At 45.9% G+C, this 24,632-nt stretch overlaps 2 protein-coding genes and 1 pseudogene across 3 annotated transcripts; all 3 read right to left on the bottom strand.

The window, feature by feature from the left end:
- Positions 1-11,864: 11,864 nt before the first annotated feature.
- Positions 11,865-15,639, bottom strand: CCL26 (C-C motif chemokine ligand 26; the record flags this gene model as incomplete). The annotated part of the gene is made up of 3 exons (XM_080941044.1): positions 11,865-11,961; positions 15,365-15,479; positions 15,567-15,639. The coding sequence occupies 3 exons, from the start codon at positions 15,637-15,639 to the stop codon at positions 11,865-11,867; spliced, it is 285 nt and encodes a 94-aa protein (XP_080797170.1).
- Positions 13,275-13,829, bottom strand: LOC308439238 (nucleophosmin-like; annotated as a pseudogene). Its single transcript has one exon. The product of its transcript is annotated as a nucleophosmin-like (transcript).
- Positions 15,640-19,803: 4,164 nt separating the features above from the next.
- CCL24 (C-C motif chemokine ligand 24) lies at positions 19,804-23,058 on the bottom strand. The gene is made up of 3 exons (XM_080941474.1): positions 22,885-23,058; positions 22,552-22,669; positions 19,804-20,838 (listed from the first exon to the last, which is right to left on the bottom strand). Exons 1-3 carry the CDS (start codon positions 22,952-22,954, stop codon positions 20,670-20,672), a joined length of 357 nt encoding a protein of 118 aa, XP_080797600.1. The 5' UTR covers positions 22,955-23,058; the 3' UTR covers positions 19,804-20,669.
- Between the last annotated feature and the right edge of the window lie 1,574 nt (positions 23,059-24,632).

The following is a 24,632-nucleotide window of genomic DNA, read 5'->3' as shown; positions in this document are numbered from 1 at the left end:
GCTCAATGTGTCTTCCAATAGAAACTGGGACCAGTAGCCCCACCCACAATGAGCTGGGCCCTCCCTGCCATCAATCACTAATTAAGAAAATACCCTAGAGTTGGATCTTACGGAGGCATTTTCTCAATTGAGGTTTCCTCCTTCCAGATAACTCAAGCTTGTTTCAGATTGACATAAAACTAGCCAGGACAGCTGGTAAGGCGAAGAAACTCTAGAACAAAAGAGGAGAAAGCTCCACCTCTTTAGGAGTTACCTGAGTAAGCTTGTGCCAAGGGGATGTGGGAAGAGGGACTTCAGGGGTCCAGGACAATGAGACTATATTCATATAAGAAGGAGGTGATCTATAAATTGTGCTCTGGTGGGAAAGAATGCGTAAGTATGTTTGGACACCATGTGTTGGGGGTTATCTGTTCGTGATGTGTGCAGGTGCCTGCAGAAGCCAGATGGGGTGTCAGAGTCCTTGGGGTTATAGATGGTTGTGAGCTACCCCACATGGGAACCACCAAACTTGGGTCTTCTGGTAACTGCTAAGCCATCTCTCTAGTCCTCAGCCCTTCTACCTTGTGTGTGTGTGTGTGTGTGTGTTTTCATTTATTTATTATGTATACAGTGTTGTGCTTCCATGTATGCCGGCACATCAAAAGAGAGCATCAGATCCCATTACAGATAGTTGTGAGTCACCATGTGGTTGCTGGGAATTGAACTCAGGACCTCTGGAAGAGCAGCCAGTGCTCTTAATAACTGCTGAGCCATCTCTCCAGCCCCCTACCTTGTGTTTTTGTGAGAAAAGGGTTTCTTTCTGGCCTTGAGCTCACTAAGTATGCCAACAAGCCCTAGGGATCCCTCTGCACCTCTGTTTCTTGGATTACAAGCAAAAACCACCAGGTCTATTTGGTGGAGGTGTGTGCGTGCATGTTCATGTGTGTCTCATACAGATTCAAGGAATCCACTCAAAGTCCTTGTGCTTGTAAGACAAGTACTTTGTCAACTGAGCTACCACCCCAGGTGCCCAAGGGAATGATGTCAATGAAGAATAACAGCAGAACAGACAATGCTCCTAACGCTCTGACCTTGGTGTGGCCTTTCTGAGTTCCACACTGATCTTATGCTCTGGGCTCAGCTAAAGACGGATTTAGGCCTCCTTGTCCAGATTTTATGGCATCAATAAACACCAGCCTTTTAAACAAGGATTAAGGGATCAGCCTAGTTCTTATTAGAGTAAACCAGAGTGGGAAGGAGGAATTTGAGGTTTGGAGGCACCGGGCAGGGACAGCTTCATGACAGTTAGTTTTCCTGTGAAATAGAGCAGGTCAAAAAAAAAAAAAAAAAAACAAAAAAAGGAACCGGGGCTGGGCGTGGGGCATGCAGCTCATTGGCAACTCGTTAGTCAATGTGCTTGTCTAAGCTTCCAGGAAGTCCTGGATCCAATCCCCAGAACTGCGGAGACCCAGCACAGTTTAGTGGTATGTGCCTGTCATCCCGGGGCTCAGAGGACAAGGCTCAAATGTGCAGGGTCATCCTTGGCTACATAGCAAGTTCCAGACCGGCTTCAGCAAAAATGAGACCAGCCAAAATTAATAAGACAGGAACGGTGATATGGTTCAGCAGCTAAAAGGCACCCACCACCTTTTCGATTCCCGGGAAGAACAAGAAAACCGACTACTGCAAGTTTCCGTCTAACCTCCACATGGGTAAACACACACACACACACACACACACACACACACACTGCACATTTGGAGAGGTAACTCAGTTACTTCTTGGAGTTAAGCTCCCAGTACTCATATCAAATAGCGTATAACCAGCATTAACTCCAAGCGACCGGATATCCCTTTCTGGCTCCCAGGGTACCTGTGTAAGCATGGAATGGGCAAAGTGTGTCCCGAATAGTTTGGATTTATTTAGCATAGATAGATCTGGTTTGAGGCTATCTACAGGTCTCAGCTGGGGTCTACAGAACCCGGGCTGGGATAGCCAGGTTCTTGCATCTCAAAGCAATTGAATCAGGGTCACCTGGAGAAGAGGAGAAACAGAGTCCACTTATTAAGAAGAAACAGGCAGGGGAAGGAAAAAGGCCAGCAAGCCGGGGAAGAACCAAAGTTAAATGGCCCTGGGTCTTTTTCTTTTTTCTTTTCTTTTTTCTTCTTCCTTTTTAAACCAAGAAATATTTTATTATTTTTTTTCTTGCTTTGCTAATTCACAAAATCACGATGGGTTTTTCTTCCATTTAAACATATTATGCAATCCTATTCTGAAAGAAAAATCTTCATCAGAAAACAAAGCAAAAATAAAAATTCATCACCCAGACTTGTCAGTTAAGAGAAAAGGGAGAGAGGGGGCTTCCTCACAAGCATTTCCACAATGTCTCGTTCCCTCCATTAAAGGGAAGGATTTCAAAACGAGAGGTGAAATAGTTCAGCAGAAATCATCGTGAGAAGGAGCTTCACAGAACTATTGACAATCTTAAGACAGCATTGGCTAACCTACAGCATCTTCCCCAGCTCCCAACCCAGGACCAAGACAGACTGTTTCATAACAGAAACTTGTTCAGCATTCTAGTGAATGAAAAATTGTGCTAAACTTCACAAGCATTTGCTGTTCCTCTGAGAGTCTAACTCTTAATGGGTTGTTTATGTAGCCCCCATCTTCTGCACCTGCATGTCTTGGGCGTTTTTTTTGTTTGTTTGTTTGTTTGTTTGTTTGTTTTTGGGGGGGAAATCCTCTGTCCCTTAGCATTAGCATGGAGAGGAGTGTTCAAGATAGGTTTCTCTGTGTAGCCCTGGCTGTTCTGAAACTCTCTGTAAATGAGACTGGCCTTGAATTCACAGAGGCCCACGTGCCTCTGCCTCCCTAGTGCTAGGATTAAACGTATGAGCTACTATCCTGGCCAGTAATGCAATTAGAAAAAAAAGGAAAGAAAGGAATGAAGACAGACAGAGGGAGGGGGAGACAGACAGACAGACAGAGACACACAGAGAGAAACAGAGAGAGAGAGAATACCCAGAAAATAGTCCTTGTGGTCCAGGTATACCACACCAGGTACTCATACAAATGAGGCGGGAGGTGGTATAGTTGAAAAGCTGGGCTAGAGACTAAAAGCCATCCTGGGCAATTTAGTGAGACTCTTAATATAAAGCATAAAATGAGGCATGGGAATGTAGCTCAGAGTTGGAGAACTGACTAGAATCCCCCCAGTGAGGGGCTGGGGGCGTGGCTCAGTGGTAGATCATGTTGTCTGAGTGGTTGTTGCATAGAAGCTAGTAATACTGTGACACTGGTCCCTGCAGTAGATTATTAGTTGTCATGAAAGCACGTGCCTATATTCTAGTGGCCAGACAATAGAGTCAAGAGGTTTAAGAATTCCAGGCTAGGCAAAAGAATAAGACAAATGTTTTAAATTTCTCTTCCTTCTCTTCATCCCTCCTTCCTTCTTTCCACAGGTTTTGTCAAGTCTTCCTATTTATCCCAGGTTGGCCTGGCATAAGGTGCCTAGTCCATCCTCAAACTCAGGATCCTCCTGCCTCAGCTTCCTAAATACTGGGGTTGCAGGCAAAAGCAACCACATCACACAGATGAACACGTCTTATAAAATGTGGCCAGTAGGTGGCAGTGGAGAGCTACTTCTGGTGTCACCAAGGCCAGTGGATTAGAAAGCTGTGCTGGCTTCTTTTCTCCACCTTTACAGGGCACTCGGTAGCCTAAGATGCTTTTGAATTCATGATCCTCCTGCCTCAGCTTCATGAATACATGTCACCATGCTTGACTGATTTTGTCTTTTCTTAAAGGAGCTCCAGGCTTTGGGACAGACACAGAAGATGTCTTCTGAAACTTTCCCAGAGCTAAGTGCTCTGGGCAGCTGGCCATGTGTTCCTCGAGGGAGTGAGGCTGTACAAGTTGTATAACAGACTTTGGGATGGGCTAGCCTGGGGTGCAGTGCTAGAATCATGTCTGTGTATATAACATCCATGACCCTCAACTTTCTCATCTATGAAATGGGTATTTAGCCCATTACCACCTCGGTCACCTAGTAGACTGAAAGAAATGATGTTATCATGGACTTATCTCAGTGTATTTTCTGGCCATATAACACAATACCAGAGGTTGTGAGATGGGTAAAGCAAAATGTATTTCTAGTAAGTTTAGAGGCTGGGAAATCTGCTTTAAAGTGCTGGCCCCAAAGAGGGTCTTCTTGATCTGTTACAACACAGCCCCTGGCAGCACTGAGAAGCAGGGAGCTGCTATCTCAAACCTCTTTTCTCTTCTTAGGAAGCCACTAATACCACGATGGGGAGTCCGGCCTTATGACCTCATCTACCCTTGATTGCTTCCTGTACTTGTAACTTTTTCCTCTTGCTGTCGCTGACAAAAGCAACTTAAGGAAGTGTGTTGTGGTAAATAATATTTGGGAGTTTCTAGCCCACCTTAAATTATTTAGTTCACAAATAAAAGACACACACCTTTATAATTATGATAAGTCTTAACGCACTAGAGCTGGGCAGACATCCACACTTATGCTAGATTGTCTACTTCCCTGTCACTAACCCTGAGGTATCACTTGCCAAGTTCTGCCTGGGCCACTCCTACTCCAAATGGCTGGCGCTCATGGCCATGAGCTCACGATCTACGATCCATGTTATGTGATCATAACACACACACAGACACACACACACACACACATACACACACACACAGAGAGAGTGAGAGAGAGAGAGAGAGAGAGAGAGAGAGAGAGAGAGAGAGAATTAATTACAATGGCTTTCAGACTGTGGTCCAGCTACTCCAAGAGTGGCTCTCTCCCAGTGGAAAGTCCAAGAACCCAGTAATTGCTCAGTCCACAGGATGGTCATCTTAATTTCAGTACATGCTGGACTCCGAAGCAGTAGACTTTAATGCCAGTGAATCTGGAGAAAGGTAAGCAAGAAAAGAACGACCAAGGGTTCTTGGGACTTTCTGTCAAGACACTCCAGCCAAATCAGCAAACTCTACGTTGAGTGGAAACCCTCTCTCAAACAAAAATAAGTGGGAAGGACAGAGAAAGAGATCCAAGTTTGACCTCTTGTTTATACACACACACACACACACACACACACACACACACTGTAGCTGTCTTCAGACACACCAGAAGAAGACATCAGATCCCATTACAGATGGTTGTGAGCCACCATGTGGTTTCTGTGATTTGAACTCAGGACCTCTGGAAAAGCAGTCAGTGCTCTTAACCACTGAACAATCAATCTCTCCAGATCTATCTTTGAATTTAAAATTATAAACATACATTATGTGAATAAATATACCTATGTTCCCCTTTCTCTTTATATCAATTTAAGATTGATATGTATCTATTTTTAAATTTCTAAGGATATCTCTACTTGTATCTCTAAGCTCACCATGAGTTCAGAGCATTAATTCCCATAGGACAGAACTGGGCCACCCTGTCTTGCCAAACTTGGGAGAACCTACAGGGCCTTATCCCACCACTGTGGTCTCTGGAAGTCTCCATGGGTTTTGCCATCTGCCTGTGTTTAACCCGGAGCTGGTTCCTCTCCCTTGGGTACTGCTGTGCTCTGCCCTTGGGAGAAGCTCCAGCTTCTGTGTTTTGTTCCTAAATTTGGCAGTGGCTTCTTTAAAAGGCCACCTTCCTTACTAGCTGTCTAGCTGGCTCCTTGACTAGGAAACCTTCCCTGCTACCTAGTCTTGTGCTATTCGAGGAAACTCTGGCTTTGGTCAGCTTTTGTTCTTTTTTTTTAAATAGACCAGGCCTCTTTCCCAGCTAGCCTGACTTTTCCTAGACTTTGACCTGGGCATTCTTAGGCCATAAGCTTGGATTCTAATTGCAGTTAAGTTAGGTAGACCTGGTCCTTCCTCCCAGTTCCATGCTTCCAGAAATAAGATTCAGACTTAAAATATATTTACAAATACCTTGGCCAAATAGATAAGCACTTCTCTTATTAGACCATAATATCTAATCATTTATTTTAATCTACATTCTGCCATGGGGCTGGTTACCTGTGTTCAGGTACCATGTGTCCAATCCCTAGAAAATGTGTCACATCTTTTCTGGGCAAATCTCCCTCTTGACTCTCTACCAGAATCCTTTCCCCTCCCGGATGTCCCACCTTTCCTGTCTAAGCCATAGGCCATAGGATTTTTAATTGACAGGTGATACATCCATATAACACACAAGATATCCAGTCTACAGCTGGCCTCAAACTGGCTAGCCAAGGGTGATCTTTTTTTTTTTTTTTTAAGATTGATTGATTGATTGATTTATTATACTGTAGCTGTCTTCAGACATACCAGAAGAGGGCATCAGATCCCATTACAGATGGTTGTGAGCCACCATGTGGTTACTGGGATTTGAACTCAAGACCTCTGGAAGAGCAGTCAGTGCTCTTAACCACTGAGCCATCTCTTCAGCCCCCAGGAAGGATGATCTTGAACTATCCTTCTACCTCTACTTCCTACATGCTGGGATTTCAGTCATGAGACACCATACCTAGCCCTCTCCCCTGTTTGGAGACAGGTTCTCAATGTGTGCCCTGGCTGGCCTGGGACTTATTATGGACATCTACCTGCCTCTGCTTCATGGGTGCTGGGATGATCCAAGATGTGCACCACCAGCTTGGACTCCTTTCTCCCTTTTGTTTGTTTCTGGGATCGCAGGCCATGAAACAAGTAGTGCTGCCTGCTTCCTCAGGGTGGGTCTTCCATCTCATTTAACCCCCAGTCCCCAGAATTCAGCAGTAGCAAATAGGTTAGCATGGAGGGATAGGGCTCCTCAATTAGTTCTCTCTCTCATCCACAACTGACAAGTCCAGTCTTGTGTAGACCCAGGTTTTCTTGGTATGTGTGTGTGTGTGTGTGCATGTGTAGAAACAAGAGGTGAAACGTGGATCTCTTTCTCTGTCCTTTCCACTTATTTTTGTTTGAGAGAGGGTTTCCACTCAATGTAGAGTTTGCTGATTTGGCAGGAGTGTCTCGACAGACCGCCCCAAGTACCTCTATCTCTACCTCCTTCCGGGTAACGGTTACAGGCATACACTGCTGCCCCAGCTTTTTTATGTGTGTAAAATGACCCGTGTAATTTCCACATTATAGAAGACAGAGACAAGAAGGTTGCTAGGGTTTGCAGCCAGCCGGCCTGGCTTCAAGTTCAATGAGAGACCCTGTCTCAAACAGGAAGATAGCAATGGAGCAGGACACCCAACATCCTCAGGGGCTTCTGCTTGTATTTGCATGTATTTGCATGCCTGTGCACACACACACACACACACACACACCAACTCCAGGGTTGTGGCATTGGTTCATTGATACAATGATTGCCTAGCATATATGAAAGGTTTCACCCCCAGGACCACATGAACGAGGTGTGGCGGCGTACACCTATAATCTCAGGACTCGAGAAATAGAGGCAAGAGGATTTTAGCACGTTGGAGTCCAGCCTAGTCTCTATGGTGAGTTCTAAGTCAGTCAGGGCTACAGAATCAAAAGTTGTTTTAAAAAAAAAAAGACATAGGAACTACTTATCCCTGGACAAAAGGATTTTTCACAGCACACAGACAGCATCATCAGGACCATGCAGATGTAGAGACTCCCTCAAGCAAGGCCCCTGGGCTTGTCGGGCTTTGCTTGTAGAAACCGATGAGGCAGCAACACACCTCATCCTGCGAAGGCAGCTGCTGAGCCAGCCCAAAGGGCCTCCCGCCAGCTGTCTCCACTCTAATGCACCGGATAGACGCCTGGCTACACCCAGGGGAGCCTTAATGGGCTCCTCATCCCAGCCTCGGCTGAGCTAATGGATTCCTAATGGAGGAGACAGTGCCATTACCAAATGGAGCCGGGGGTGGGGTGGTGGAGGGGGAGTGTGTGGAGGGCAGAAAGGTAGATTAATCAGTTTCTCTAGGAGACTAGCCAGATTCAGCCCATATTTGGGGTTGGGGTGGGGAGGGGTCTCAGATAGCCAGGATGATCTCAAATTCACTATATAGCTGAGGATGACCTTGAACTTCTGATCCTCCTGCCTCTACCACCCAAGTGCTGGGATTTCAAGTGTACGCCACTACACCCAGCACCAATTCTTGGCTCTTAAAACCCCAGCTAATTCTCTCTCTGGTATTCCGGGCATGTTGTGTCTGTCTACTGAGGCCGGGGTCTGTCTGTCCAATCGGGTACCTCATTTCTCATCTTCAGCGATTTCGTTGAGTATCTTACTTTTTACTTTTCTCCTGCCTTGAACAGAAAAGCCTTTTAAACTTTTTTAAAAAGTTTAAAAGAAGGAAGGGTTTGTTTTAACTTACAGTTCTGGGCAGGACTCCATCATTGTGGGTCTCAGGCTGCTGATCACAGAGACCACGGGGACATTTCCGATTCATCCTGTCACGGCAGGTTGATGAGTGTTACCAGCGGAAGGAGTTCTTAATGGCATTTCCATATACGACATGCAGGGGCTCCCAGGTGTGCTTGAGAACGTTTATTGTAGATGTGAGGGAGGAACCAGCCAGAGACATCTGGAAGAGTCGAGGGTTGTGAGTGCAGAGCAAGAAGTGGAGAGAGAGTGAGAGACAGGGGCAAGCAGACCAAGAGAGACCCAGGGGCTGAACCAAACAGGAAGCAAGAGGCCAAGAGACTAGGTAGCTGCAGCGGCTGAGTTTATAGGAAAGAGAAAGTAGGCTGAATTTATATAGGAAAGAGAAAGGGAAGGGAAGAAAAACCCAGCCCCAGGGAGGAAGGCGTTCAGAATAGGGGTTGGGGTAAGAAGTGCCCGGAAGGAGTCCAGGTTTCTGTGAGACCTAACACCGACTCTGATCCAAATAAGCCATCAACTGTCCATTTTCCCTCAGTTCTGTGTAGGGGCTTCTGTGTTTCTTCCTATTTCATTCTTAAATGATCGTGTGCAGGCTACCACAGCAGCTGTGGTATGAGCTCATACGTGCCTGGACAGGAGTGCCAGATCTAGAAGATGTGGGCTGATAGTAGATTTACCTCTGGGACCAGTGAATTCAACCAGGTCAACAGTACCAGGCACGTGTTTCTACAGCGCGGTAGGCTTTAAATCTAAGCAGTGATTGGTTACCTCCACAACATTTGAGCCACCATTGCACCCATGGGTGTATCCTACCTTGCTGGGGCAGCATTATTGTTGTTCAGGAGATTCATAGCTGGGATAACCTTTCCTCCCCAGCAAGCTGTGCGGCACAATCCAGCGCTACAAAAGCTAGCCCACCAGAGAGGACGCTTCAGTATAAGTTTCTCCATGTTCTATGAATTTTTTTCTTGTTTTATTTTCATTTATGTGTATGTGTGCCTGCAGAGGCCAGAAGAGGGTGTTGGTAAGAGCTGTAGTTATAGGTAGCTGTGAGCCATCTCACGTGAGTGCTGGAACCTAAACTCATGCATGCTTTGGAATGAGCCACGTCTCTATTCAGTGTTGAGGTTTGGTCTTGATGTGCATTGTAATGCTAAGTTCAGGCCCCCAAGACTTGGAGTCCGCACAAAGACTGAGTGATGAGTGATGTCATGTGGCCTTACCCCCAAATTATTCCTGATTTGTAAATAAAGATGCTGACAGCCAATAGTTGGGCAGAGGAGACATAGGTGGGGTTGAGAATTTCAGGCTTGGGGTCGGAGAACCACCAGGAGAAGGCGGCAAAGGAGAGAGAAGATGTCACGGGTTAGGAGTCAAGGAAACGTGGTCCTGAGCACTGGCCGAGCGGAATGAAGAGCAGCCCAGATGAAATATATTAAGTAATACCTTGGGAGTTATTGATAGGAAAGGAGACTCTAACAGCACAGAGGGCAGCTATCTATCTGCCCAGCTCTTGTGCTGTTTAAGGCTTATTGTCCGTATAAAGGTTGTGTCTTTTATCCGGGAGTTAAATGGTCAACATCAGGGGAGAAACCTCAGATTGGGATTAACAATTCCTATAACAATTCAGTTGTCGAGAGAGGGTATCATGTAGCTTGGGGTAGCCTCAGACTCTGCGTGTAGCTCAGGATGACTTTGAACGCTTTTCTATTTAGGCTGAAATATTTATATGATCATTTTGCTTGTATAATCTATATATGTTTGCCATTCACATGCCCGTTGCCTGCAGAGATCGGACCCCCTGGAGTTACAGATGATTGGGAGCCTCCGTGTGGGTGCTGGGAGAGCCTCTCCAAAAGCCATCTCTCCAGCCCCCATGGCCTTAAACTCTTGATCCTCCTGCCTCCACCTCCCTAGGTGCACCAGTCACCAGATCCACGGTATTCCATTTTGGGGATACAACAGATATTCCTGCATGCTGGCCAAGCAATCTGCCAGTAGAGCCATCTCCTCAGACATGTTTTTTTTTTAGTTTGGCTTGAGATTGAGTGTTTGATACTGGGGCTAGAGTAGTTCAGACTGGCCTTAAATTGCTGATGTAACCTTGAACTCCCGATCCTTCCACCCCCACCTCCCATGGCTTGTTCACACACATTCATTATTTCTTTTCCTATCCTGTCTCATGTCCCTGCCTCCAACTGATTTCTTCTGGATCAATTCCAAAATCTATACAAATTCTCACTTCAATACCTGTTCCCAGAGAGACTTGAATACTTGAGGTGAGACCTATGATCCTTGGCCAGTGACCACTTTCTTAAGGCCTAGTGAGAATAGCCACGATTCCTTGCTAGAAAAGGAGACGGAAGAAAACACAAACAGAAAGATGTCTAGCACTCAAGGGGGTCACAGGGTTGATGCTATTAAAGTGCTCACAGCTTGTGTGTTTTGCTGAGTTTTTTTTTCTTTCGGGTTTTGTTTTGCTTTTTGCCGTTTTTGTGCTCACATAATTCTGTGAGGACAGGTTGGCCTGCTTAGGATTCCAGGCACAGAAGGTGATCCCTGAGTAAGCCATATTGGTAAACTCTGGGTTCAATTGAGAGCTCCTGTGTGTATGTCGTATGCACGTATGTGTGTGGGTATTTGTACCTGGATGTGGATATCTGGAGGACAAAAATATATCTTCCTATTTCAGTCTTTAAATCATTTATTATTATTATTATTATTATTATTATTATTATTATTATTATTATTATTATCATTTACTTTGAAGCAGGATCTCATTTTCTAGTCTTGGCAGGCCCGGAACTCACTATATAAACCAGACTGCCCTGGAACTCAAAGAGATCTGCCTGTCTCTGGCTTCCGGGGGCACACATGAGTGAGGATTTTGGTTTCTTAAAAAACCCAGTTAGTTACATTATGTGAAGATGTTTTTATTTGAATCCCAGGTGTAGGATATAGAGCTGCTTCAGATCGTCCCGAGCCGCTGACTATGATTTGTCTCGTGCTCTGGCAGGGGTGTGGTTCCGCCAGCTGAAGAGAGTTTAGGACTGGAATTCTGGGGACTCTGGAGAGTGTATATAAATGCTGGAGCCCTGAGAGGCTGTGCTGCTGTCCCCGCCTCCTCCTCCTGCTGCTGCCGCCTCCTCCTGCTGCCTTTGGTTTGCTAGATTGCCTGACAGTGAAGATTGGTCCCGCCCCACCCCTACTCAGCAGCAAGTAGTCTAAAGAGGTCTGTGTCCCCTTTCTCACCTACCTGGTGTTGGGGAGTTGGAAGGGATTGGGGTGGAGAAAGGTGGTACATATAACAACCGTATAAAGTAGCTAGAAGTCCGGTCATACTGTGTGGCTCCCAGGGATCGTCTTGACGGTGCCTTTGCCCACTGAGCCTTCTTGCTAGACCTAGTGAAATCAAATCTTTATTTAAAAATCTGCAATGAAAACCATGCTCTCCTTCCAGCAGGGCCGTGAACTCTCTAAAGCAATTCATCAGGTCCCGTGAAAGCAAAGGAGCCGAGAGCTGCATTTAAGGGGTTCTTGAGCTGAAAATTCAGCAGGATCACGAATGCTTCCTGGTGTTCAACAAAGAGATGTATCTCTGCACCCACTTGGCCTCTGGCTGGACACAGAATTGCTTGCCTGTTTTTGTAGTGAATCTGTAGAAAGGAGAGATGAAGTGAGTTTTGACATCCATGCCTATGAAGTTTATGAAAGAGGAGGGTGAGTAGACTTCCGACAAGGGTTGTCCCCTATCCAACACAACTGCCACACCCTATTCCTGATAAGCCCACTTTTCCTTTCTATCTCCCCTAGAATTCACATACCCTCAGGCCCACATTCCCCAGGAATCCTGTCTCAGAAGGTCTAGTTACCAGGCAGTAATCTGCATTGTGATCTTTTGTTTTAATTAACAGCTTTATTGAGATACAACTCACCCACTCTATGAAGCACATATTTGACATGATTAGGGATAATGATACTATAGCTCAGCAGTAGAGCCTAGAATACTCCAGTGAGGGGCTGGGGGCGTGGCCCAGTGGTAGAGCCCCTGCCTAGAATCCCCCAGTGAGGGTCTGGGGGTGTGGCTCAGTGGTAGAGCCCCTGCCTAGAATCCTCCAGTGAGGGGCTGGGGACGTGGCTCAGTGGTAGAGCATTTGCCTAACCTATAGAAAGCTCTAGATTCAATCTCTAGCAAGTCAAATAGAAAAACAGACTTTAAATGTGAGTACTTAGTAGACTTCATTTTATAGATTGGAGAAGTAGAACTGTTGCCCATGCCATTTTAATCTTTTACATGTGTGTGTGCTGGGAGTATAACTCAGGGCTTCATATTGCTTAATAAATGTTTTACCACTGAATTACACAACAGCTCTGCACAATGAATCTTAGAGGACAGAAAGAACTCACAGTAAAATGTCATGTAGTTCTGTTTCCATACATTTAATTTGCATGTTATTTATTTTGTTATTATGTTATTGCGTTGTTATTGTAGAGGAAAGGAAAGAAACTACTATAGAAAGTTCACAGGGGATCAGCTTTCTCTCTCCATCATCTGGAACTAGGCAATCAAACTCAAGTGATTAGGCTTGATGTAAGGCACTTTTATCTACTGAGCCATCTCACCAAACCCACAATTCTACCACGCCCCTCTTTTTTTTCTTTATTAAAATACTGAGTTTGTTTCACATGCATATTTTTGTTTCCCTACCATTTCTACATCTGACCACCACTATTACTCTGTCCTATTGTGACATTCCATACATACTTAAAACCAAGTGAAGGGTGGAGGTCCATCCTTGAAAACTAAACAGGCATTTTAGACAACACATTCTTGGCAATTGAACCTGGACAACATTTATCAAACACAGTAGGGAAAGTTCTCATTTTGCATCATAAAAAGGGCATCCAGAAATTAACTATTATAGAAATGAAGTAAGACATAATATTTTAAACTGTTTAAATGATTTTCTTAAAGAGACTTCCTCCACTGCCAGAGATCTTGAATAGCCTCCTGGTCAGTCATCCAGAAACAATTCTTCACATAATTAATGAATGGCTACCACTTTGGGAAGAGAACCACCTTTCTCTATACTTGTTTGCATTTTTGCCTTAATGTCTTCTACAGAACTAGGTCCTTTTGGTGTTTTAGGAGTTTTTTCCTGGTTTTTGGCAGGACAATCTTGACCCTTTGATCTTGGTGTTGATGGCTTTAAGTCTTTTCCATTTTGGTTTGATTTTTGTGCATTTTTGGCTGGGGTATCTCGTACAGGTTTCTTCACTGGAACCTTTTCTTCAGTTTCCTCTTCATCAAAATCATCATCTTCATCATTGTCCTCCTCCTCATCATCCTCCTCATCATCTTCATCAAGTTTTACTTTTTTCTGTGAGACCTGTTACCACCTCCAGGAGCAGATCTCTTTCAAGACATACCTAAGAGTTTTACATCCTCCTCATCTTCATCTTCTGACTCTACATCTTCCTCAACATGAGGTGGAGGCCTGCACTTTGGTGTGGGAGAAGCCATCGGAAAACAACTGCCTACTGAACAGAAGTGCAGGACGGAATCACGCCAAGGACGCCCCTCTGTTTTAAAAACAAGGTCTTACCATGTAGTCATGTCAAGCCTCAAATTCATGATTTTCCACTTCAGCCTGCTGACTACAAGGATTACAAGTTTGTACCAACACATTCAGCTCTTGGTATTATTATTATGTTTATGTTTATAAAGTCAGGATTTTCTCATTATACCGATGGCTGTCATGGAACTAGGTTGGTAGACTGGCCTTGAATTTAAGAGATTTGCCTGCATCGGCCTCCCAAGTGCTGGGATTAAATGTGTGTGCCACTACCGCTTGGCTACGCTTTTGAGTTTATACCCAGCTCTTAGAGTAGGGCTTGCTATATGGTGTGAAAGTCAGACTCTAACTGTCTCAAAGGCACATGTATTTGTGCAGAGGCTGGGCTCTAACCTAGTGTGGTGGTTACTTTTCACTGTAAACTTAAAAATCTAAAATCTGGGGCTGGAGAGATGGCTTAGTAGTTAGGAACACTGACTGCTCTTCCAGAGGTCCTGAGTTCAATTCCCAGCAACCACATAGTGGCTCACAACCATCTGTAATGAGATCCAGTGCCCTCTTCTGGTGTGTCTGAACACAGCTACAGTGTGCTTATATATAATAAATAAATCTTTTTTTAAAAATCTAAAATCTGGGAAGGAAGTCTTAATAAAAGATGATTTAGATTCAGTTGGTCTGTGGACATGTCTGTGGGGACTATTTTGAGTATATTAATTGGAGTGGAGAGCCTTGCCCACGATGGGTAGCATTATTCTTTAGGCAAGAGACTCTGAACTATCTAAGAGTAGAGAAATCAAGCTGAGCTGTATTGCAATGAATCAGTTCATTGTTCTGTGCTCTTGACTATGAATATAATGTGACTAGCTGCTTCAAGATCTTGCTACCTTGACTTCCTCCAGCAATGATAGATTGTGTCTTAGTCTTAGCTGTCAGCGTAAACCTAGACTGGGGTCATCTTTAAAAAAAAAAAGAAAAAAAAAAACTCAAAGAATTGCCTCAATAAGATTGTCCTGTGAAGACTTGTCTTCATTGATAATTGATCTGGGAGGGCCCAGCCAACTATAGGTGGCATCATCCTTATGCCTGAACTATTTAAGAAAGCTAACAGAGACCGTGAACCACAGGAGCAAGTCCAGTAAGCAGCATCTTTTGCAAACAGCAAATTCTTTCATGTTCTCTTCTTCCACTCTTGCCTTGAGCTCTGATATCCCTTAGTGATGGAGTACGATCCAAAGTAAACCTTCTCTGAGTTGCTTTTGGTCATAGCATTTACCATAGTGACAGGAAGCAAACTAGAACAGACTATAGTCTAGAATTTCTCCCATATGGTGCCTTTCGTCAAGGTATTTTATCCCAGAGACCAGAAATCTAACAGACACCCTCTCCCCAGATTCCCATCTCAAGGTCTAGTCTATCACTGAGGGCATCTACCCAGCCCCTGCTCAATAATGTGGCCAATGGAGCAGGACAGAGGGACACTCACATCACACCCTCATTGGTACAGCTGCTTCCGGTGAACTGGTAGCTGTACAGCCAGTGCCATGGGATCACGGAGTGGCTGAAATAGGGACAGCAGGGCAGAGGCAGGTCGCTCCCACCTAAAAACAGACAGAGGAAGGGCTTTAGGATGGTCCTGTCAGAGAGGAGGAGCTTCCGGGGGAGGGGGAGGAGGATCAGGTACATACATTCGGCAACACCAAGCTGGACACTGAGGACAATGGCCAGGAGAACAATGTGACCCAAAGAGAAGGTCTTCATGGTCCATTAACCTGGGCCCTTTATAGATGGCACCTCAGTTCTTCCTGGTTTGTCTCCTCTGAGTCTGTGCAGTACCGGAAGAGCCTCTAGAGAAATTTATGGTTCAAACAAAGTAGCTATGTGTGTGTGTGTGTGTACACGTGTGCATAAGTCTGTGGGTGCATACATAAGGACATGAATATGCAGATGGCAGAGAAGGATATGATGAGCTTCCCAAGTGCTGGGATTAAAGGTGTGTGCCACCATTACCTGGCTCACGTCCTATATTTTATAGGTGGCTTCTGTATTACTTTACTTTTTTTGCCGTAACAAAATAGCCAACAAAGACAATTTATAGAGAGGGGACTCTCTTGACGTATGGTGTCAGGGCACAATCCATGATAAAAAATCCACAGCAGCAAAAGTGTGGGGCGGATGATGTCATTGCATCCAGTCAGGAAGCAGAGAGAGAGAGAAATATGTACTGATCCTCAATTTGTACTCTACCACTGAGCCACGCTAACCAGCCCCTTACGGGTCTAGACAGGTACCCTACCCCTGTCCCAGTCCAACACTGAGGGATTCTAGGCAAGCACTCTACCACTAAACTATATCCCTGCATTTGATTTGAAAAAATAATTGACTTGTTTATGTGTTTGTTGTCGGGGATGGGGTATCAGCTGTGTGAGCATGCCTATGGACAATTTTCGGGGTCTGTTCTTTCTTCCTGGGAACTGAACTTTGGTCATCTGGCTTGGCTGCAAGTGCCTTGGCCTGCGGAACCATCTCTCCAGGACAGCCTTTGGATTTTTGAGCTAGGGTCTCATTGCCTTTCAGGGTGACTTCTTTTAAACTTCAGTCTCCCTCTTCTGCCTCCCAAACACTAAGGTTACATGTGTGCTAAGGTTCCACAGTTTCCCTATGGTTCTGTCTATGACTGTCTTCCCTCTACAGTGAGTCAACATCATTGCATTTCTTTTATGAAACATCAGGATCCCTACAAGTAAGGGGTGCAGCCATAAACAGGCTTCCGCTGTAATCTACCTTATAGTATGTGGTCACAATGCTCTGTTCAAGATGTTCTTTTAATCTCCTATCTTGGTGCAGGAAATCCAACACAAAGCCTCACTCTCCACCCCCAGTTCTGAGCATATCCTTCATTTCAGCCCCCCTGGACCCTGCTCTGTTCTCCGCTGCCCCCTCTCCTATGGTTAAAGTCTCTCTTTCATACCATCCACACTGCTGGTTGGGATCTGGCTACGTTTGTATGGACATTCCAGAACCCCCCTCCATCTGTGGTGCTTCTCAAGGGTTGGCTAGCCATTTGAACTTCTGTTACTATGGATACCCTTCTGAAATTCTTCTGTTGTCATGGTCACGGGACTAGAATAAACTGGCTCATTTGTCCAGGTTCCCTTCCTTATGGCCCTCCTGTTACAGAATGAAGTGTGTTGTTCTCTTTCCCCCAAATTCATGTATCGAAGCATTAACCCCTCAATGTTGCCTATATTTGGAAACAAGAACTTTACAGGGTTATTTTAGTTTTTTAGATACAGTTTTACTATGTTGCCTTTGCTATCCTAGAATTTACCATATAGACCTTGCTGGACTTTTCATTTATTTATTTATTTGATTTGTTTATGAGTACACTGTAGCTGTCTTCAGACACACCAGAAGAGGGCGTCAGATCCCATTACAGATGGTTGTGAGCCACCATGTGGTTTCTGGGAATTGAACTCAGGACCTCTGGAAGAGTAGCCAGTGCTCTTAACTGCTGAGCCACCTTTCCAGCCCTTTTAATATCTAATTACAAGTGTGTGTGTGTGTGTGTGTGTGTGTGTGTGTGTGTGTGTACCTGTGGATGATTGCTTGTGGAGGCCAAAAGTGGGAGTCCTGAGGTGCGTTCTAGAAAGTGGACTTGGGTCCCCTGGAAAAGCAGTAGGTGCTCATAACCTGCTGGTTATTCAGGCCACTTAAGAAGCAAGGAAGGCTTTCCCTGCCTTGAACTACCTTTATAAGCTTTGTATACTTTGTGAGTTTTTATAAACACTCAAGGCTGGAATGTGCTCTCTCTCTCTCTCTCTCTCTCTCTCTCTCTCTCTCTCTCTCTCTCTCTCTCTCTCTCTCTCTCTCTCTGTCTCTCTCTCTCTCTCTCACACACACACACACACACACACACACACACACCCAGATCCAGCACCTAGGTCCCTTCCTCAGACCTTCCTAAGTGTCCAGCCCCTGTAACTGTCACAAAGCTCAACAATTGCCCCTCAACAGGAGCTTCCCCAGATTATGCTAATTGGGTGAAAAATCTGAACAAAGGGCACCAATCCCTGAATTTCCCACAGAAACTCACCAATCCCTGAACAGGAAATCCCACCGATCCCTGAGCTCTCCCAAGCTCAGGACTTGAAATCCCATCAACCCTCACACTGGAAGTCTCCATCCTAGAAAGCTCAGCCTCCCAAGAACCCCTATATAAGTAGTGCACTTTGTCCAGTTCCCAGCTGCCAGCTGCTCCCTCCTGGGAGCCCAAGTAGCCACTCCTGGGTTTATTCCTTCTCTCCCTGGACATTCTAATGGATCTCTTGTATGAGATTTGTTGCCTGGTATGACTCTCTCATCGAAAGAAGCAAAGAGAAGGAACAGATATCAGCTCAGCTAGGGATCCCCTCCCCTGGGAGCTGCAATGTCTCTGCAGAGGAGACCTTCTCTCAGAGCTGTATGGTTCCTGGGCTTCTAAGTCCCAGGACACCTTCCCATCTGAGCAGAGAGGCCACCTGACCGAAGGCAAGGTCAATGGGTCAGCAACAGTTTCTAGCCCCCAAGCTGGAATGTCCCTAGAGATGAAGTAAGAGTCACCTATCCCGGAATGCCCTAATGTGCTTTAAATTAGGTCTGGAGGACACTTGGTTGTCTCTCTATGCTGGTAATGGGAGAGCCCAGCATGCTGGACTTCTGCAGAATAATACTATTTGAGTCTGGGGTATCATTCTTCAGTGAACCATGGACCCTTACACTGCAGGCAGGAGCTGATGCAGAGGCCATGGAGGAAGCTGCTTACTGACTCGCTCATCGTGACTTGCTCAGCCTTCCTTCCTTCCTTCCTTCCTTTCTTTTTTTTTTTTAAATATTTTTTTCTGTAAATTGTTTTGCCTGCATGCATGTGTGTGTGTCTTCAGGAAGGTGTCAGATCCCTGGGAAGTGAAGTTACAGACAGTTGTGAGCTGCCGTGGGGCGCTGGGAATTGAACTCAGGAGCTCTGGAAGAGCGGCCAGTGCTCTTAGCTGCTGAGCCATCTCTCCTGCCCCTGTTGTTTTCCTAGTGAGAACCGTTCCGGAGAGGGTGAGATGGAATCTCAGTGTTGTTGATTTTCAGTTCCCTGGTGTCTAAATAAGGATATCGGACATTTTTTTATGTGTTTTTTTCTCCCCCTTTTTTTTCCCCATTTGTACTTCTCATTTTTAGAACCTCCTTTGTAGTTCATTTTCTCAGGACTTTTTTTCTGATTAACTAGGGAAAAGTCACCCTTCTGTGACACAGATCAATGGTGTGCGTCGGAATGAGGACAGTCAGAGGGGTGGGCCTCAGTCCATTCCTAGAAGATTGAACTCTGCCTTCAGCTATCTCATATCTTCCTTTTATCTTTAATTTTTATATCACACACACACACGCACACGCACACGCACACTCATTTATGCAAGCATGCGGAAGTCAGACAACATCTGGTGTCACTCTCAATTGTTCAATTGTTCTCCACCTTTGTGTGTGCAGGCGCATGCGTGTTTCAGGCATGTGAGTCTGTGGGCCCACGATTATGGACATGAATATGCAGAGGTCAGAGGAGGACATGCTGAGTTCCTCTCTTTTATTTACCCTATTTCAGAGAGATAGGTTCTCTCAGTACCAAAGCTCATCCTCTCTTCTAGCATAGCTGGCTGGTCAGTCATCTTCCACGCAGGCGAGATGCCCCTCTGCCCCAACACAGGCAACCACCACTCACACACAGACCTGGCTTTTCATGTGTATGCTGGAATTTCCGTGTGAAATTCAGTCTCAGAACCTGTCTTAGTTAGGGTTTCTATTGCTACGAAGAGACACCATGACCATAGCAACTCTTATATAGGAAAACATTTAATTGAGGCCGGATTACAGTTCGGAGGTTTATCCCATTTTCATTGTGGCAGGAAACATGGCAGCTCCCAGGCAGACATGCTGCTGGAGAGACCGCTGACAGCTTTATATCTGGACCCATAGGCAGCAGGAAGAGGATGACCCTGGGCCATTCTGGCCTCAAATTTTCTATGTGGCTGTGTAGCCTTGAACTCTTCTTAAGGGAAGGACTTTTGAGAAAAAGTCTCGCTATGCAGATCAGGGTGGCATTGAACTCAGAGTTCCCCCTGCCTCTGCCTTTTGAATTCTGACCTTCTTGCCTGTCCCTCCCGAGTGCTAGGCTTACAGGCATCATGCCTAGTTTTTGCAGTGCTGTAATTGAAACCCAGTGTCCTGTATGTGCTAATCAAGTACCCCACCAACTGAGCTACGGCCCCGGCTTTACAAAGGCTGATGGGTTTGAAAATGCTGCCATTGAAATCCTCCATTTCAGCCAAGTTTTTATTTGTTCCAAGTTAGGACCAGCCTGGAATACCCACCAACATGCTTGTGAGTTGCTACCATGGACAGATCTTCAACCAGAGGTGGACAGACAAACAGCCCTCAAGTCCCACCCCAAGACAAGAACCCCATTCGAAGCCAACTGCAAGCAAGATACACCTGCAGGTACTCTGGGCTCTGATGAAGCCTTTGAGCCACCCGAGAGAACACAGGATGACGGATGTCATTCTGGGACCCTCTCACTCAGCACAGGAAACACCAGAGCTCTGGCATGCCTGAAGCTCCCTGGAATCCTCACAGAATAAACACGTTCCCTAAAAGAAATGCTGAGAATGGGGAAACAAACTCGGGCCTCATCCCAGCTGGCGTGTCAGGCCCAAAGCAGCCCGGTAAAGCATCAGTACCGATGTCCGTGTCCGGGGACAGAGGAGAGGTGACTAAACTTGAGTACTGTTGCCACCGCGTCTCTGGACAGCAAACTTGGGACCCAGGGCCTTGGCACCTTCAGAAGGCTGGTTTCTCTTGGCATTCAGGTTTCTTATGTGCTTCTGAACCCATGGCAACTTGGGGTCAGTACAGATCTTATGGCCCTTCTTGGTGGTGAAGCTGAAGGAAAGAAGGGCAGGGTTTTAGTTTGAAGCCTAGCAAGGCGTGGAGACTAACCTTCCCTTCAGGAGGAAGTCAGCGTGAGCGAGTCTCAGCTGCTCGCCCTTGGCACTCGGAAGCCCCTGAACATGAACCTTCTCTGCGCGAATTCTGCGTGTTTTTCCCCTGGGGGACAGGACGGTGGAGGGTGCAGATGCCACACTCATTTTGTGTCCTCTCTGAGAGGCAAAGGAGGCCCTGCCTTTGAAGGATGATGCTGGATGTGATGGTCTCTCTGTGTATCAGAAAAACAGATCTGAGAAGACAGCTCAGTTGGTAAAATGTCTGCCTTTCAGTTGTGAAGGTCCAAGTTCAGTCGTCAGGACTTGAGCGTGGTGTATGCTTGTAATCCCAGCACTGACAAGGCAGAGGCAGGAGGATTCCCTGCAGCTTGCCAGACAGCTAGCTAAACTACTTGGTGACTTCCAGGCTGGTGTTCTGTGGCATGTGTGCCTATGTGCATGCACACACATACATACATACTCACACCACACACACACACAAAACTTAATTTTCTTTCTTTCTTTCTTTCTTTTTTTTTTTTTTTTTTTTTTTTTTAGAAAAGACTTTCATTTTGAAGGAGGTGCACAACATACTTGGTGACACCCAAGATTTTGGCCTCTGGGTTCCATAGGCATGCAAACACACAACATGGACACTCATATGCTATAGCAGCTCGTCTGCACACACACACACACACACACACACACACACACACATTTGTTTAAAAAGGTAAAGGTTACCAGATCACACTATGCATGGAAACATGTCTCCTGGGCATGCTATAGCTGAGAGGGGCACCTGGGATGCCCCCTTCAGTGCCAGCTCTCAGAGGGACACTCTGATGTCAGCTGGGGACTATTAACATGTCATTCCTACTGTGAAACACAGCTTAAGACACGAACCATGCTTGTTACCCCAGGTAAAAAGGTGGCACTGAAGCCACGTGGAATCTAGAGGCCTGATTGGTCATGTGACCTTGAGCCACTGGTCTTACTGAGCCCCAACTACCTTCAGTAAAATGGAAAAAGTCCTATGTGCTCTGTGAGGTTACTTTGGGTTTTGCCATGCTGGGAATGAAACCCAAGGTTTTGTACATGCTAGAAAAGTACACTATTGCTGGTCCATACTGCCGGCCCTCACTGGGGGATTCTAGGCAGGGGCTCTACCACTGAGACACACCCCCAGCCCCTCACTGAGGGATTCTAGGCAGGGGCTCTACCACTGAGCCATATCCCAGCCTCTCACTAAGGGGGTCTAAGCAAGTACTGCACCAGTGAGCCATGTCCCCAGCCCTGGCTGGGGGATTCCAAGCTTTCTGTATTGTATGAAATTGTTGAGAAGACTAATTAGGCTAATGACATATTATGTATTTCCCTCCATGCATAATGCCTGGCCTACATTTGGTACTTTGTGAATGTTCTTAGCCTCTTGGGTGTTGGAATTACTGACCTATACCATCATGTCCTGGCTGTTATGTGATGTTGGGGATGGAACCACCCAGGGCTTGGTGTATTCTAAGCAAGCCCGCTACCGACTGAACTACCCCCCTGCCCTGCTTCCCTAGTTTCATGGGTGAGGAAGCTGAATTCCACAGATGTCTAGTGCCTTCTTTAGAGATGCCTAGGACTGACATTCCTTAGGGACCCTGGAGTTCTTACATTAGATACTCACATGACCCCTGCCTTGGGACAGGTGCTACCATTGGCCAACCGGTAGCTAACCACTAGGCTTTCTGGGATTTTCTTGGAAATAAAGGACAAGCAGCAAGATGAGGGGATGGTCACAGAGTCTAAAAGGAAAGAGAAGAACCATGTGAGCATCCAGGCTACTGTAGGCTTGCTCTTAGCTGCAGATACAGAGCCTGTCATACCCCCAGGCCACTTAGTGCCTCCCCCAGCCCCAGGCTTCTTGGTTTCCTCACCTTCCCCTGTGCCAAACCAGCCATGGCCTTAGAAGCTTTTGCTACCAGCAACCCCCCGCCCAACACTGGCCCAGAAGTCTCACCTGTGGGGAAGATGAAGCACACGCAGGCTACCAGAAGAAGGCTGGCAAACATCATGGCAGAGCCCGCCATGTCCTGGAGGCCAGACAGCTCAGCGTTCAAAGCTGGGATGCAGGAAAGAGAGCCTGGAGATATGAGGGTGTCCCCTTCAGCACACCCAGTCTCACTCCCACTGGCCTTTATATGGACGGCTCAGGAGATAGAGGCTCTGGTGTCCCTCCTGCCCTCTCCCCCACGGACTTCCTCGAAAATCGTTGAGTATTCTGTGGTCCAAAAAATGAGGAAGTTGTTGCCCATTTCTTATCTAGCTGAGTCAGCAATCATTTGGGGCTCTAGCAAGAGAGAGAGCTGGGGGGGGGGGAGGGCTGTCATCCCGCCTGGGCCATGGCCAAGGGAAAATGTCCTAGATGACTTGGTTCTGCTGCTTATTATGTGGGATCCTGGGTAAGTTACTTGATTCTCTGGGCCTTGGTTTTTGTAGATACATAATGAGTAGAGTCTTTCCTATCTGCCTGCCTTCTGCCCACCTGTTCATCTATTGATCTACCTGTTTGTCTATCTATTCATTCATCCATTTATCCATCCACCAACCTGTCCATCCATCCATCCATCTATCGAATCATGTATTGATCTATCTATCCATCTACCCATAAGACTATCTGTACATATATACATATGTATACCTGTCCATCCATCCATCCATCAATCTACCTGTCCATACATGCATACATACATCTACATATACATCTACACATCCATCTACCTGTTTATCCATCTTTCCACCCATTTATCCTTTGATCTGTCCATCCATCCATCCATCCATCCATCAATCTACCTGTCTATACATAAATACATACATACATCTACCTGTCCACCAATCAATTAATCCATCTACCTGTCCATCTATCTTTCCACCTATTCATCCATTGATCTATCAGTCCATCCATCATCCATCCATCCATTCCTCACTCAACCTGCCCATCCATCTATCCATCTAAAGGGGTCTGAGATGTCACCTTGTTCCCAAAAGACATTGGGATGAGAGATGCTAAGAAGACAGAGGGATAGGTATCTAAGCAGGACCAGTAGTGGGTAGGGGAGAGGAGGACCCTGGGACCCTATAAAATACCCAAGACTGCATCTGTTTAAGGACTTTGAACCTTAGAGCCCCTCACATCCTGAAAGGATAAAGTGGTTTTTTTTTTCTTGTTTTCCTTCTTTCTTTCTTTTCTTTTCTTTTTCTTTCTCTCTCTCTCTCTCTCTCTCTCTCTCTCTCTCTCTCTCTCTCTCTTTCTTTCTTTGTGGCTTGGTTTTCTGTAGCTCCCAAAAGTTCAGTTCTTTGTCCATGTGGGCAACCAAACTTAGCAATTCTCTAGACAACTACCAGTGCTCCTATGACTGGTTCATGTGTCATCCATCCATGTACTATCCACCCATTCACCTACTGGACTGTCATCAATCCATTCATCTCCCCATTATAGATCCATCCATCAAACGTTTATTAAGCATGTGTTACAATGGACAGGTAAATAAAGATACACATTTTATTTCTGAGCCCAGCGTTTTTAGAATAAATAGGAAGTTGCTCAGCTCTGAGACAATTTCCACTGGGCCAGAGATCTCAGAGTTTGGTGACTGGAGTGATCAGAGCTGCAGCGGGAGCACTAGGACCTCAGGAGGCTGAGCCCAGAAGGCAAGGTGGACAGAGAAGAATCCAGATACACCCAGACTCACTGCTCACCCTCCTATC

This window comes from Micromys minutus (genome assembly GCF_963924665.1).
Source record: "Micromys minutus genome assembly, chromosome: 29".
NCBI lineage: Eukaryota > Metazoa > Chordata > Mammalia > Rodentia > Muridae > Micromys > Micromys minutus.
This window is presented reverse-complemented; position numbering and strand designations above follow the sequence as displayed.

Excerpts from the sequence above, each read along its gene's own strand:
- CCL24 (XM_080941474.1), bottom strand. The coding sequence starts at position 22,954 with ATGGCGGGCTCTGCCATGATGTTTGCCAGCCTTCTTCTGGTAGCCTGC. Across the intron at positions 22,670-22,884 it reads GTGCTTCATCTTCCCCACAG|ACTCTGTGACCATCCCCTCA; the intron begins GTGAGACTTCTG and ends CTTTCCTTTTAG. Across the intron at positions 20,839-22,551 it reads TGTCCCAAGGCAGGGGTCAT|CTTCACCACCAAGAAGGGCC; the intron begins GTGAGTATCTAA and ends TCTTTCCTTCAG.